The 14,491-nt window shown below is 40.9% G+C and overlaps 1 protein-coding gene across 2 annotated transcripts in view; it reads left to right on the forward strand.

The window, feature by feature from the left end:
- Window positions 1-14,491, forward strand: part of SMAD3 (SMAD family member 3) — a 112,795-nt gene that overhangs the window by 86,910 nt on the left and 11,394 nt on the right. For both annotated transcript variants that reach the window (XM_073304419.2, XM_073304418.2), the window contains exons 2-7: window positions 633-826; window positions 1,687-1,821; window positions 2,622-2,696; window positions 4,937-4,987; window positions 12,420-12,632; window positions 14,155-14,292. In XM_073304419.2, coding sequence (XP_073160520.1) covers window positions 633-826; window positions 1,687-1,821; window positions 2,622-2,696; window positions 4,937-4,987; window positions 12,420-12,632; window positions 14,155-14,292 — 806 coding nt within the window. The remainder of the gene's footprint in view (window positions 1-632; window positions 827-1,686; window positions 1,822-2,621; window positions 2,697-4,936; window positions 4,988-12,419; window positions 12,633-14,154; window positions 14,293-14,491) is intronic.

Here is a 14,491-nt window from a genome sequence, read left to right on the forward strand (position 1 = left end):
ATTCTGCATCTTCATTGTGGATGATTACAATGCAATAGACTACAATGTCTTTCTATGTTTTTTTTAAAAGTTATAACCTTTCATTAATATGTTTTTCAAACATATGGTCTTTACATGTGTAGGGCCAAATTCTTAGAGCTATCCAGAGTCCCTTCAATAGGGCAAGTAAGCATGCTTCAGAAGCACCATTCATGTGCTGTATTCTGGTAGGCAGCAGCCTCCCCCAAATTAGTTCCTGCCAGGAGCATGAATGATCTGCCCCAGGACTGTTAATGAATAAAGCCATTTCTGAGTCAGAGAAACTGACACATCCCTAGACTTCCTTACATATCTAGGCCTTGTCCCAGAATACTTCTTTGCAGCTCCTGTTGCAGAGAAGTGGCCTCTGGATTTTGAGGAGAGCCAGATCAGGGCAGCTTTCATTCTTCTGCTGCTAGCTGCAGCCTTCCTGCTGGGTACCTTTGCACAGTACTTGCCAGAGCCTGGTCAATAATCTGGGTGTATTTTTACATATACATTAGTTCCAGGCTGGTTGTCGACTTTTGTTGGTTTTCTTTAATGCTGTACATCTCTGAGGTGAGGAAAAGCAAAACACACGGATGTTCATTATCATCATTATTTTCTTAATGCAGATCACTAGATGGCCGGTTGCAAGTATCCCATCGTAAAGGACTTCCCCATGTGATCTACTGCCGGCTATGGCGTTGGCCAGACCTTCATAGCCACCATGAGCTGCGTGCCATGGAGATGTGCGAGTATGCCTTTAACATGAAGAAAGATGAAGTCTGTGTCAACCCCTATCACTACCAAAGAGTGGAGACACCAGGTATTGTGGACATTCTGGATATTTCAGCTTCTCCATGCAAGGGCAGGAGTCTGTTTAAAGTTTCAGGACAAAATAAAAATAGCATGAGTGGTGTTTTAAAACCAAAAGGTTTCTATTATTAGCTACCCCCTCCCTGAGTCCCTCCCACTTCTTGTGGTGAAATAATGCATCTATCTACAGCTTTATTTATGGAGAAGGAAAGTTCAGCACACACAAATCAACAAAATATAAGTTTACGCAGGTTGCATTCGTGCCAAGCTCCAAACATATTATTTGTGTGTGCATATAGATAGGGTCCAAACTTTAATTCTCTTCCAGGGGTGTTCTGTACTTACTTAAATAACAATAAAGTTCCTGCCAGATTTTGCTGATGAGAGTAGCTGTTTCTAAGGATTGCTCCCTGTGCCTCCTAGAGATTTAAACACTCTTATATCCATAGTTGTAGCTAATAGGACCTAGCTGCTATCTTTCAGTGTCAGTCAGCAGAACAGCCCTAGATTTCTATACAGAGACCAATAGTATAACTCTGCTCTAACTTAGAATTTTCTTTTTCTGTCTCGGTGTATCTTGTCTCTCTTAGGTTGCTAGTATCTCAGGGCAGGGATTGTCTTTATTTTTGTGTCATATACAGCACCAAACATCTTGTCAGCACTTACTAATAGACAGTAATATTTCACCACTAGCCTTTCCTGGAGCCACTTGCATGGTAATTGGAGTTATCTGCATTTGTGAGAGTGTTATTCCAAGAAGTGGGTTTCTCCTCATTTTCCAGTATTTCATGTTGGTTCAATGTAAGGTGACATGTTATAAACTTGCTGCTAATGTCACTGTCCTGCTCTGTTTTCTTTTCATGTGGTCAGTTTTACCTCCAGTGCTGGTACCGAGGCACACAGAGATTCCAGCAGAGTTCCCGCCATTAGACGATTATAGTCATTCCATTCCAGAGAACACTAACTTCCCGGCAGGTATTGAGCCACAAAGCAACTACATTCCAGGTACTGTATGGCCTTCATCTAGCAAACAAAGGGGGTGAAGAAAGGATCTATTGCCCAGTAAATGACTGATACATATGTCCTGTAGGTTTAATATTAGGCCCCAAGGGTTATGTGGCGCATTGGCTGAGCTCTGTTTTTCTCCATTCCATCATTACCCTCCTCATTAACCTTTAGAACTCCTGGGCTCCCTAACTGACTGAACCAGATTGTGTTCAGATCTGGAGGTAAACAGAACCCATTCTTAATCTCTGATTTCAGCACAGTGGTATATTAACCAACGTTGTTATCAGCCAAAAACACACGTACTGCTGCTTAAATGTTTTGCTGTACATTCTGTTCTGCCCCCTCGGTGGGATAGATTTAGAATACATTGTAGAGTCTAGTGTTGAGAAAACTTTCTGAAAACAAATTCATATTCAGACAAAATTTAGCCATTTCACATTTGGATAAGCTTTTGTGACTTTGAAAAAGCTATTTAGCGTATCTTACTGTATAACTGCATAAGGGTGTGTTATAGACCTACAGCTCAGCTATACTGGCAGTCCAGGAAGGTGCAGTTCAGAAAAGAGAAAAACAGGAGGAAGGAAAACTGCAAAATCATTGTGAAATTTTATTTGAAACTAAAATCCTGACCATCTGCTCCGTTACCGTAAAAAGGCCTCCACTCACCTTCTTGTGTTCCCTCCCCTTTGATAAAGTATTTCATTGGTCTGCTATGAACAGAGGTCAGAGAAATTAATTTTGATAATGTATGAACTCTGCAATCAACTCTAATGACAACTTAATCTCCTGATTTCCAGAGACACCACCTCCAGGTTATCTGAGTGAGGATGGAGAAACCAGTGACCATCAGATGAACCACAGCATGGATGCAGGTGGGTCATCTTTGGCCATTTCCTGTAGCTTTCTGGGTCAAATCCTGAGACTCTTACTTAGTTCTTATGCCACCGCGAGTTCCCTGACTAAGGGCCTTGGCATCTGACCCTATATTTTTAAATATGTTATTATAGTGCATATTTATTTGTTACACTATAACATGTAGAGGATTGTGGTTTTGGGGCCATTTTTATATCTAGGCTTCTCTTTTGAGTGCTGATGAGTAGACTGTGGTTGGAGGCTTTCTGATAGGGCAGGACAGATGCAGTTTGGATTCCGCAAGATGGCCTACACTGTATAACACGCCTTAAACCCACTGGAAAAAGGTTCACCGTGCACTCCCGTGCCCCAGAGCACCTGCTGCTAGACACTAGTAAGCAGAAGAGAGGAACACTGACCACTGGCCTTCCACCTTTCCTTGCAGTCAGAAGTTCTAGTGTCAGCATTTAGTCTGGGTCCTTATTATTAGAAATGCATGCATGCACAAATCGTTTACCCAGTCAGCACGTTCACTGCAAGCAATGGTGTGATTAGACCAAGTGTTTGCCCTTGCAAATGGCCAAGTAAGTGTTTTTGAATATTGGGCCATGAATATTTAAACGTTCAGAGACTTCTTTCTTTAGAAAGAAGAAAGAAGTGTTTAGCAAGTGCTTCCCTGTAAACCATCAGTCCCCTTCTTCTCAGGTTCTCTGTGGCATTTAAACAAATACTGTGTATCAGATTATTTGCTCTTGGAATTTGTGCTAAAATATATGAACACAAGGTAGTTAAACATATGAGGGCCTACAGTCCTTACTCACATAAGTAATCCTTACCCAAGACATCCTGTTGATGTTGGAGTTACCCTCGTGAATAAGAGTTGCTGAATCCATCCCTTAGTTTGTAAAAGCTGTGGTTGAAAAGCAAAGACACATCTCTGGTTAAAATGGTTACTGCTTTACAAGAGAAATACACAAATATGGGCTGCATTCAAACAAAGATAGGAGTGCAGGGCCTAGTTAATGCAAATAGTGCACACAGTCGGCTCCCTTTCTGTGAATGTTTTGGACTTTAGAGTGCATGTGGGATTCTAAAAGAGGAATGACAGATTTATAGCCTTTCTCCACGATACACATGGAGGAAGGCAAGCGTGGGTTTGTTTGTCCATATCAAACGTGAGCCTACTGACGCAATCCATTTTTGTGCATGCAGTTATTGGTACTGTGGTTGACATCCGGACTGTAAATAGGGCCTTTGGGGATAAAATACTGGAACAGAGTTGGCCGAGAAGATACCATAAATGCCCAGTTTATGTTCAAATGCTATATCTGTTCTCTCTGCGGGTCCTCCACTCCCTCAAACGTCATGGACTTTGTTCTTTTTATAAGCACAGATTTTTAAAAAAGCTAACAGAGCTCAGTGGAAGGCAAGGTTCTGCAACGTGCTCTCATACCTGCCAAGTCTTCATATTTTCTTGCAAAGCTCCAGTGTAATGCCTCCTTTTTTTATTGGAACAAATTCTTTCAGATGTTCAAAATGAATGTGCATATTTTCCATACAGAATTAGAATGATAAAGCCTACAACTCTCTGGTAATTGTGCATGCAGATTTACCTTTGATCACCTGATTCTCCATGGCCTTTACCTATATGGGAATTTACACCAGGGCAAAGTGAGCATAACATGCTACCATACTTATGATAGTGAGTTACATTCACTTTGCAATAATTTTGCACGAGAGTAAATAAATACATAAGGTGCAGGGCAACAGAAAATCAAAGCTGTAGTTGTCTAAGTAGTTACCTTTGTGTGTAGTTACCATGATGGTACATGCAGTCATAGTAATGGCATATGCAAATGAAGCACACATGCCTACGTGCACAGTTTTGAAAATCGGGTCTCTTGTAAATGAAGACCTGGAGCAGCATGAAGATGCTTAGCAATATTACTTTGTATCATAATGATAGTATCTCTGAGCCTGTATAAATAATAATTGGCTGTGGAGGAAACTGCAAGTCTCACTTTCCCAGATCACAGAATGAAGTTCATCTGGGGCATGGGATGCTTAAGAATTCCAAGATTGTTACATATTTCATATATATCCATTGGGTTTAAGCAGCAAACACAGTAGTCTCAAACCAAAAACATAAGTGCCCTTGGTTTGATCTTTAGAACCAAAAACCCATGTCAGCACTGATGTCTCTGTTTTACTGTTTTTTCTATGCAGTTACCAGCTTAACCATCATCATCTTGATTTTCAGGTTCTCCAAATTTATCTCCAAATCCTATGTCCCCAGCACATAATAATCTGGGTAAGTATGCTGTCTTCATAACCGTGTGTAATTATAATGCTTGGCATATCGAGTATATATTAATGATGACATTACTGATGTTGTGGCATTATTTAATGCTTCTTTGTGCTAATTCCCATTATTATGGCAACAGAGATTCACGATAGCTCAAAGTTAGTACAGAGATCTGAGCTTACAACATAGGGTTGGATATAAAACAAGATGCAGTGACAGACCAAAAAAAAAAGGTGGGGGGGGTAATGCCAGGGTGAATGAGTGTGAGGGCTATAACAAAAATATGATCTGGTGATCACCCAGGTTTGCCAGGAATGCATCCTGCTGGTTCTTATTTTAATAAAGGTGTTTTAAATTAAACTTTCTCTTCTAGAAAGCACCTATATAATTTTAGTTGCTTATTAGCTATCTAAGGTGATTATCTGACCACCATTATCTTACTGAGTGCCTCACAATCTTTTTAATTGTATCCTCGCAACACCCTTGTGAAGCAGTGCGAATATCCCTATCATACAGACGGGGAACTGGGGCACAGAGGGACTAACTGACTTGCCCAGGGTCACACAGGAAGTCTGATGGAGCAGGGAACTGAACCCAGATCCCAGGCTAGTGCCCTAGCCACCCGACTCTCCTTATAAATTTTGTGTATTGGGATAATTGAGTAGGGGATGAGATTGGTAATGGGATGTTGAGTGATGGAGTTTTGGAGAGCACAAGGGCACAGTGGGGAAGATGAGACCGGGAAAGGGTGGAAAGAAGAAACAGTAGTAGGCTAAAAAGCAGGTGGCGTGCTGAAGCACTTAAAATACGAGAGAGGCAGATTACAGAAGTGAGTTCAATATACTTGAATTGATGACTGTCGATATCATGGTGCTCACGTACCGGATCAGTTGTTCTGTTGGTTTGGTCCTGCAGGGTGCAAAGCACTCCTATCAGATGTAGACAGTCCCTGCACTGAAAAGCTTAGGGCCAGATAGTAGCTGACCTCTCCATGGACGCACAAGGTGAGGTCAGGGACCATTATGTTGCTGATGCAAGCCTTCTGGTTCCCGTGTATGTCCTTCTACCTGAACACAGGGATGGGCTTAAGGCAGGCCCTTTGCACTGGCCAGAACAGCCGAATTCAATCTGGGGACCTAGGCAGCAGTGTAGGTCTCTGCAGCCCTGGGCTCATCTGTAGGCACCAAGAGCATAGTCCAGACCATTGCATTATACCAACACATCAGTGGTTCTGTTTTCATCCTGTCAACTAGAGATATTTAAAATAATAAATAAGAGGAAAACTAAAGATGTAGAGATCAGGGTTGTATAATTCCCTGAGATAAGCCTTGTAGATTTTGAGAATGTATTTCTGAACTTGTATTATCTCTTCAATGTGTATCTGATGGTGCTCTGTATTTTCATGCAGACTGACAGAGGGGTCAGATCTAACCATATTGTTGAGCTCACCCCATTTGAAATTACTCTGAGCAGTCACCCTCATAGAAAACCCTTACAACCCTGCATACTGCAGGATCCATTCTCTAAATGTTACTTAAGCCAGTAGGCACAGACTACTTCAGATTACTCTTAAAATGCCACAGCCACAAAGCTTACATATGCTTACAGCCCTGGCACAGAGTATCTTGACAGCACTTCAGAATTTCAGGCATTGGCTGGCTTGTTTTTGGATGTCTCGGGCTAGTCAATTTTTTTTTTTTTTTAAAAGAGGGTGCTATATATATATCTGGGTGGTACTAACAGTTTTCTTGGCTTAACTGTCAAAGCCTAAGAGGGAAGAGGGGTTTTTTGGGTGTTTGGTTTTTTTGACTGCATCCTTTATGCTCAAGTGTGCTGCTTGTGAGTCAATTGGGATTTCCCATGTTTCTTATCAACATTTTAAACAACAACAACAACAAAAACCCCAATCCGGATTGCTTTTTGTTGCTGCAGATAGCAATCACCTCACCCAAATGAGTAAGGAGTCTCTAGGAATCAGGCTTCAGTGCATGTTTTTTCCAACAAAGGCAATGGTTATTAAAATGTGCTGCTTGGCTGGTTGGTCTGTAGGATGTCTAATGTGGTGTCTGGTAGCAAAGACTAAACAAGGGCAGCCAAAGCATGTTAACCACAAGTAATCCGTTTGTAGTCTCTGAAATTGGAGTCAGAAAGTGTAATAACTTGAAATAAAATGAAAGGGACACAGCCAGGAGTTACAAGATGAACATTTGTTGTTCTTTGGCAAGTGGAGGTTTCAAAAAATACATATCTTTTTTAAAGTTTATTGTGGGGTGTTGAGTTGTGGGTAATTTTAAAATAAGTGAAATGATACATTGATGATCAAACCTGTCCTGTGTCAGTAGTGATGGAAAGCTTGCTGCCATCTACACGCTGTTGGGTGATCTGCCCAAAATGAAGAGTTGGTGGTGGTTACAGGGTAGATGACAATACAAAAACAAAAAAAACCCAACCCACTTCCTCCCTCAACTGACCGTGTCAGCAGACAAGCCAAGGACTGAATGGGCCATGGGAACTGAACTCTCTTCTCCCAGCACTGCAGATGGTCTCTCCAGATCAGAGGGAATGTTTTGGAATGTGAGTGCACCTGGCAAGGAGTCCACTTGAAAGAACTTTTTTGGTTCAAAGGTTTAGTTGTCAAGCACACGTTTTTAGTGAAAGTTACGAATACCAAGTGATCTCCTATTTCTTTTATTTAAACTAAAAAAAAAGCCTCAAAACAAATCTATGGCTTCTGGTGCTCTGTAGATATTCAGATTGAGGTCAGGGAGTTTATACAGCAAAGGGCCAGAATTGGATATGCATATTGTTATCTAGGAGTTTGGTATACTGGAAATCCATTGTCCTCTTCCTCAGTGTTGGCTCTACAAGAGGCTTGACACAGACACACACTGCAAGTGAAATAACCACATACCATATGGTCAGATGAGTTAGTAATACAGGCCTCAGCTGGTTTCTGTGGTGCAACGCTGCTACTCAAAATAAAAAAAAAAAAAAAGTGGTATTCCCAAGCCTTTCTGAAAGTTCAGTGGTTATAGAATGTAGTGATAATGAGGAGAGTGTGCTCACAGTCTCGCTTGCTTTCTCTCTCTGTCTTGCTTTAAGGATGAAGTTAGAGATGTTGCAGCCATAACTGGTACATATGGATTAAAATACAGAATTTCTGGCAGAGATTGTCTCATCTGAGAATCCAGTGATGGTGTTGCCTTACAAAAGAAAAATAACTAATCTAAATGTTAGGATCTGAAATAAGAGGCCTTTAATATTTTCTGCTCACCTGCCCTAGTCCAGTACAGACCTTCCTGGCCAGCATCTTTGTAATTTAATGTAGTTCTTGAATATCATTAGTTGGTTGAAATTTTCCACAGAAAAATATCGATTTTGATAAAATTTTCCCTACTGGTAGATTCTAAATGAATAGTCAGTATTTCAAAAATTAAATAAATTTTTGCCTTGACTGTCATCTCATGTCAGGTTGTTTTTTTTTTTTTTTTTTTTTGAACTGAGAAACTTAAACATTCAATTGACAGTTTTTGGATTTTCGGGAGTTCCCCCCGCCCCCCTACATTAAAATTGTGAGGAAAGGGTGATGGGAAAACCCCTTTTCACACTTTTTTCCAACTGAAAAACAGAATGAAAAAATGTAGGGTTTGTTTGTTTTTTTTAACCTTTTCACACCTTTGAGAAACTTCTGTTTTGACTGATTTTCAATATTTGCTGTGGAAAAGTGAAATTTTTGGACCAGACGTTTCAAATGGCCATTTCCCCCACAAAGTTTGGAGTGGGATAAATGCTGGGTTTCCAGCAAGCTCTGTGTAGTATATACAGGAGGAATGCTAGCTGCTCTGAGCATACATTACAAGTGCTGTTCCTTGCTTGATGCAAGAATTTTCAGAAAGGAGCCACCAGTCTCATTTCATCTTGTTGTATCAAGTACTTCACCAAATTTCGATGAAATAAGATCGGAGATAAATTCAGTGACCGATCTCACTGCAGGGTGAGTGCTGGGAATAGCATGAAATGATTTGTTGTATCAATTCACTTTATATTTTTACTTAGATTGATGTAAAGAGCCTGCAGTTGTTCTCTGCAGCTGAGCCAACAGAAATACTGCTAGAGGTCTAGCTCAGAGATTATGGGAGAATAAGTTGGATGGGTCTCATCCCAGTACTCGGGACATTTATTGACCTCATGATTCAGCATGATAGGGATCCTTTCATGAGAGGGACCTGGGACAGGAAAAAGCAAGCATCTTGTGTATCAGAGTTTAAATGGATTGGCAGTGCCGTGCATGGAAGATAGAAGGAGGGTTTACCTGGTTACGATGTATCCTTTATTTAGCTGTTTGCACAGTCCCTGTGGGCACTGTGTGGCTCTAGCATTACTACAACTCCTTACTTGCGTGAGCACCAAATCCACAAAAATCAAAATGATACATACAGACCACTTCTAACTCAAGAGGTAACTCACTCTTTCCATGGTGGCTTAAAACTTAGGCTAAGCCTTATGCCACAATCATAGGGAAGGCAGCATCATTAAACATTCAGCTGCATTTCTTAGAGACTAGTGCATTTCCAACAAGATTCATGAGTGGTGAGTTTGTTGGTTTCTGTCTTTCCTCAAATTGCAAATCAAGCTGAAAGTGAAATTTCCGTACATTCCTCAGTGGGGACCTGCAGTCCCCTTGAGACACAACCCAAGTGGAGGTGGTTGCTGAAGGAAAGTACCACAAAAGTATATACAGTCCCACAGGTTGAGGATGCTTCTACAACCCAAGGGCAGCATCACTCTGAAGATACCGCTTGCCGGGCTAAAAACTTGTTTTGCTTTTATGAAACTTAATAGACTCTTATTTAGAAATGTTTGCTCTTGGATAAGAGCAAGCATAGATTTTTTTAAAGCAAATGAGCATGATCTAATTTACCTTGATTAGCAGTGCTCTTTGCTATACATTTGTCAGAATGGTTACAACACTCACAGATAGGTGCCGTAGTCCAAAACTGCTAATCGGTGAAAATTGTAGACACACTCTTGACACATGGCAATCCCAGTGTAGTAGTTAAATGAGTAACATAGCAGAAAAAGGCAGAGGTGGAAAAGGAACAGCATGTATTGTACTTGATGACTCGTGGATTTGTACAATGGCATGTGAACATGTGAGGGGAAATATTCAAAGATTTTTTGCTTTAAGTTTGAAGAAACCTAAGTTTTATGCTCATAAGAATGTTATGGAATAAAAATCTCGTCAGTTGAGGCCAGGGCCCCCCGTAAGTATGTAAATACTCTATTTTATGGAATTACTTTCTATTAATTTATGCTTTGAGGGTTACACTCTGATTCCTTTGGGCCTCACTTTCCCTTATGCAGGCAGGCATACACCACCTAGGAGAGCAGAAATGTCAGCCTTAGCTTGGGAAGTAGTTTCCTTTTAATTTGTTCACTGAAGGGAGCATAGGTTGCCCCTCAATAGAAAAAGATAAAAATGGGCTCCCACCCTTCCAAAATTCCTGGATTTGGCTGGGATTTGCTGGGGTCAAGTGGCTTTCGCAGAGCGGACCTTTGCCTTCACATTGCTGCTTGGATTCCTGGCGTGCTGTGGCACTTGGACAGCACATCTCCTGAGGAACCAGCAGCAGGTTGTCGGGTGCCCTGAGAACGCTTTCCCCTCAAAAATTGTGGAGATAAGTTATTACAGTGCAAGTTATTACAGACTATCTGCAATAACTGGTGCTGGCTTCTGTGGAAGTGGGAGAAGAGGACAACAATCAGCAGAGTAATAATACCTAGCTCTTATCTAGTGCTTCTCATCTGTACATCTCAAAACGCTATACGAAAGAGGCCAATATCATTATCCCCATTTTACAGATGAGGAAACTGAGCACAGAGTGGGGAGAAGTGATTTGCCCAGGTCACCTAGCAGGCCAGTGGCAGAGTTGGGACTAGAACTCAAGTCTCCTGGTCTGGTACTCTATTAATATGAGACCCACCACTGAGTGGTGAGGATACACATTAAATGTTCAGGAAAGTAAGGGCGCTATTTACACAATACCTGAAACAGTGAAAGAATGTTGCATCTGTACTGGTACTCATTCTGGTTTAGAGGAGTATAAAATAGGGCTCAGTCCTGCTGCCACTGTACTCGGTAGGAATTTTGCCATTGATTTCAGTGGAGGAGGAGCAGTTCCACATGGTGCTGCTGGTGTTTTTGAGGTATGTGGCTATCCTCACATCTGTATCCCACTTACTGGGATATGTTAACACTTGTATTGTCTTTCTGGTTCAGATAAATGCAAGGATCATTTGGACTGTTCTAGTGTGAAGGCTGCATTTTTGGGTATAGCTGAGTGTGGACTTGGACAGGATATAGTTGGATAGCAGCTTCATTTTCTCTAAGGAGCTGGTAACAGATCTTTTATATAAGAAATGACACTGAACTTATCTTCTTGGGCTGCTCGTCTTTGCAAGGAGAGGAGGAAGAGAGGTGGGGCCTGTCTTTGATTGTCAGAGCTGGTGGTCTCTAACCCTGTGCCTGGAGCACTGAAGAAATACCATAGGGGGGAACCTAGCAGTAGGAGCTGGAAAGATGGTGCTTTCTGTTGCTCACTATTAAATCTTCTCCCCAACTAAGGAGCAGCAATCGGGTGTTTTGAAGATATCCTCACTTGCTTAGAATGGGGATGAGGAGATTAAATTACTATCGACTGTTACTGGAATTGACTTTAGCAGGAGTAGAAGAATTTCAATTTCTTTACTCTTACAATCACACCCCTCTTGCATATTTAGTACTGTCCTCTTCAAAATGACTCGGTGCAATAAGATGGTGCAACCAGTTTCAGTTGGGCCCACCGGCTGAATCAAACCACTGCCACAAGACTAAAACCAAAGACTTGTTATCTGTTAAGGAAAGTAGATTTCCCTTTTACAACTTTCCAGATAGAAGAATGATGAGAAATAAGTATTCCCAGTAACCTTGACACGGATTCCACATACATTTGGTGTAAATCAGGAGTGTCTCCACTGAAGATAGTGGAGCTAGACAGGCTTAAAACTAGGGCCAGTGAACTCAGAAGCTGGACCAGTGGGCCAAAATTTTGCTCAGTTACATCCATCTTACTGAGCGCAGAATTTAGCCCGTTGATTTTAGGTAAGGCACAGTAGCTACCTGAAATTAACGTTGTGTTTTCATTGTTTATGTGAGTTCAGTTTTATAGGTGGTAAAGATGAAGTCAGTTAAGTGGTAGTGTTGGCTATTTGTGATTATTCTGCATGCCAACTGCTTTGGGGTTGATGTAACTTTCTTGCTGCAACCCATTAAAATCTGTCAAGTAATTAAAGCTTGGTTGTTAAATAAACACAGGCAGTGGAGCTGAATAATATTCTTAAATGTTTCATTTTCTTCAAAGGACTTCTCTGATTTCTTTCTTTCTTTTGCTTTGTGCAGATCTGCAGCCTGTTACCTACTGCGAGCCAGCTTTCTGGTGCTCTATATCCTACTATGAACTCAACCAGCGAGTAGGGGAGACATTCCATGCTTCACAGCCTTCTATGACCGTGGATGGCTTCACCGACCCTTCTAACTCAGAACGCTTCTGTCTTGGCTTATTGTCTAATGTGAACCGAAACGCAGCCGTGGAGCTCACAAGACGACACATTGGTAATGCCTATTTTCTTGTTGTTGTTACCATCTGTTGAGTGGGAGGGGAATGTGTAGAGGGTTGGATACAGAGTGCTGAAGATTAAAATCAGCCATCTGTGTAACTTGATCAGTTTTAGTTAAGTATCTTCATTATTTTAACACATTAAAATTCCATAATATAAAAGTAAAATTAATGTTACAACAGTAAAATAAAAAGATGTTTTAGAATGGATTTATTATACATCATAGAAGCTGAATTGTATCTATCGATAAGAAATTTATTTCTAAATTTTATGAGAGATCTCTTGTGTTTTTACTCTTTCATGCCTGTTCCCTCATGAATAGAAAGCAGTGGCTTGATCCAAATTTCATTGGAATTAATGGAAAGACTGCCGTTGATTCAATGGGCCCTATCTAGGCTTTTATAAGATAATCCATCACCTACACACATTTTAAAGCAGTAGAACTGCATTTCCTTCAGTGGAGCTATTCCTGATTTACACCATGGAAAGCAAGAGGAGATTCAGGTCCTGACAGTGCTGAATGTTAAATAGCAAGTTAGGGCCCGATTCTGTCCTTGGTTAACTGGTGTAAAAGTTAGTGGAGTTTTCCCCATTTACACTGATGAGGGCAGTATTAGGCCCTTCGAATGCGACTTAATGGTACAAGTTAGTTTCCCTACCTCCTGCCAGAAAAGCAAACCCTCTTCGACCAGATTTTATTCTTCTTTGTACCCTTCTCTGGGGCAGAACCAGTGGCTCCTTCACTTACCAGGTGTTTAATTTTTTCATTACTAAAATGGTTCCTGATGTGAGAAATCCCAAGAGTCTAAAGTTAATCCTTAAGTTCATCAGGTTCCATATGCTTCAAGCAAGACTGAATGCAAAGTTTCCACACTAGCAGTGTGAGAGCACAGCAAAGGTTTATCAGAGTTACATAGACTGATACCTGAAACTTAGGATTTTTCAACTCAGATTGTATTTATTATATTCATTTATGTATTTCCCATGGGAATTAAAGCGTTTTATATCAGGATATAGTGAATGTTATCTCAGGCTAAACGTAACGGTTGAGAAGCCTTATATAATTTTATTCTAAATCAATTAAAATAGTGCCATACATCTGTGGTGACTCTAGGAGGAGGTTGAAAACCATATGTTGAACTGATGAAATGTTCATATGGAGAATATCGGAGTGGCTAAGGGGAGGCATTTCTCAAAGTGGCGGATTTGTGCAGTGCATGCTGCAAAGGATCATGTGGCTGGAGAATGCACTTCTGGCTTCATAAATTGCTCTTCCACTTCTCTCAGCTTGAAGTCCTCACGGAAGTTTGTTGTTCCCAACAGCCATTGAAAACAAAATTACTATGTTCTTTTCCCATCATCACTGACCTTGCTTGATTCCTCCCTTTTTGATTCAGAAGTAAACCAGATTTCTAAAAACTCTTCTTCCAAATGTTTGAGGTTTTGAAGATGATAAATGTTTTCTGCATGCTTCATTGCTGACTGACTAAACTGAAACTGTGCCATGTGTTTTCTAGGAAGAGGAGTAAGGCTGTACTACATTGGAGGAGAGGTGTTTGCCGAGTGCCTTAGCGACAGTGCCATTTTTGTCCAGTCTCCTAACTGTAACCAACGGTACGGCTGGCACCCCGCAACTGTTTGCAAGATTCCACCAGGTAACCAAGCCTAGCCTTACTCACTTATGCTGTATGCACTGTCCTGTGTAACATTTACATGTGAAGAATGGGAGCTCTGCATACAGAAGTTGAGCTATTCAACAAAATGAACTGGATTTGATAAATACTATTGGTTTTAGGTTTCTGATTACTATAAACATATTTTATGCCATTTCCACAACTTCAGCAGTGTTCCTTG

The sequence above is a fragment of the Lepidochelys kempii genome, chromosome 10 (assembly GCF_965140285.1).
Source record: "Lepidochelys kempii isolate rLepKem1 chromosome 10, rLepKem1.hap1, whole genome shotgun sequence".
Taxonomy (NCBI): domain Eukaryota; kingdom Metazoa; phylum Chordata; order Testudines; family Cheloniidae; genus Lepidochelys; species Lepidochelys kempii.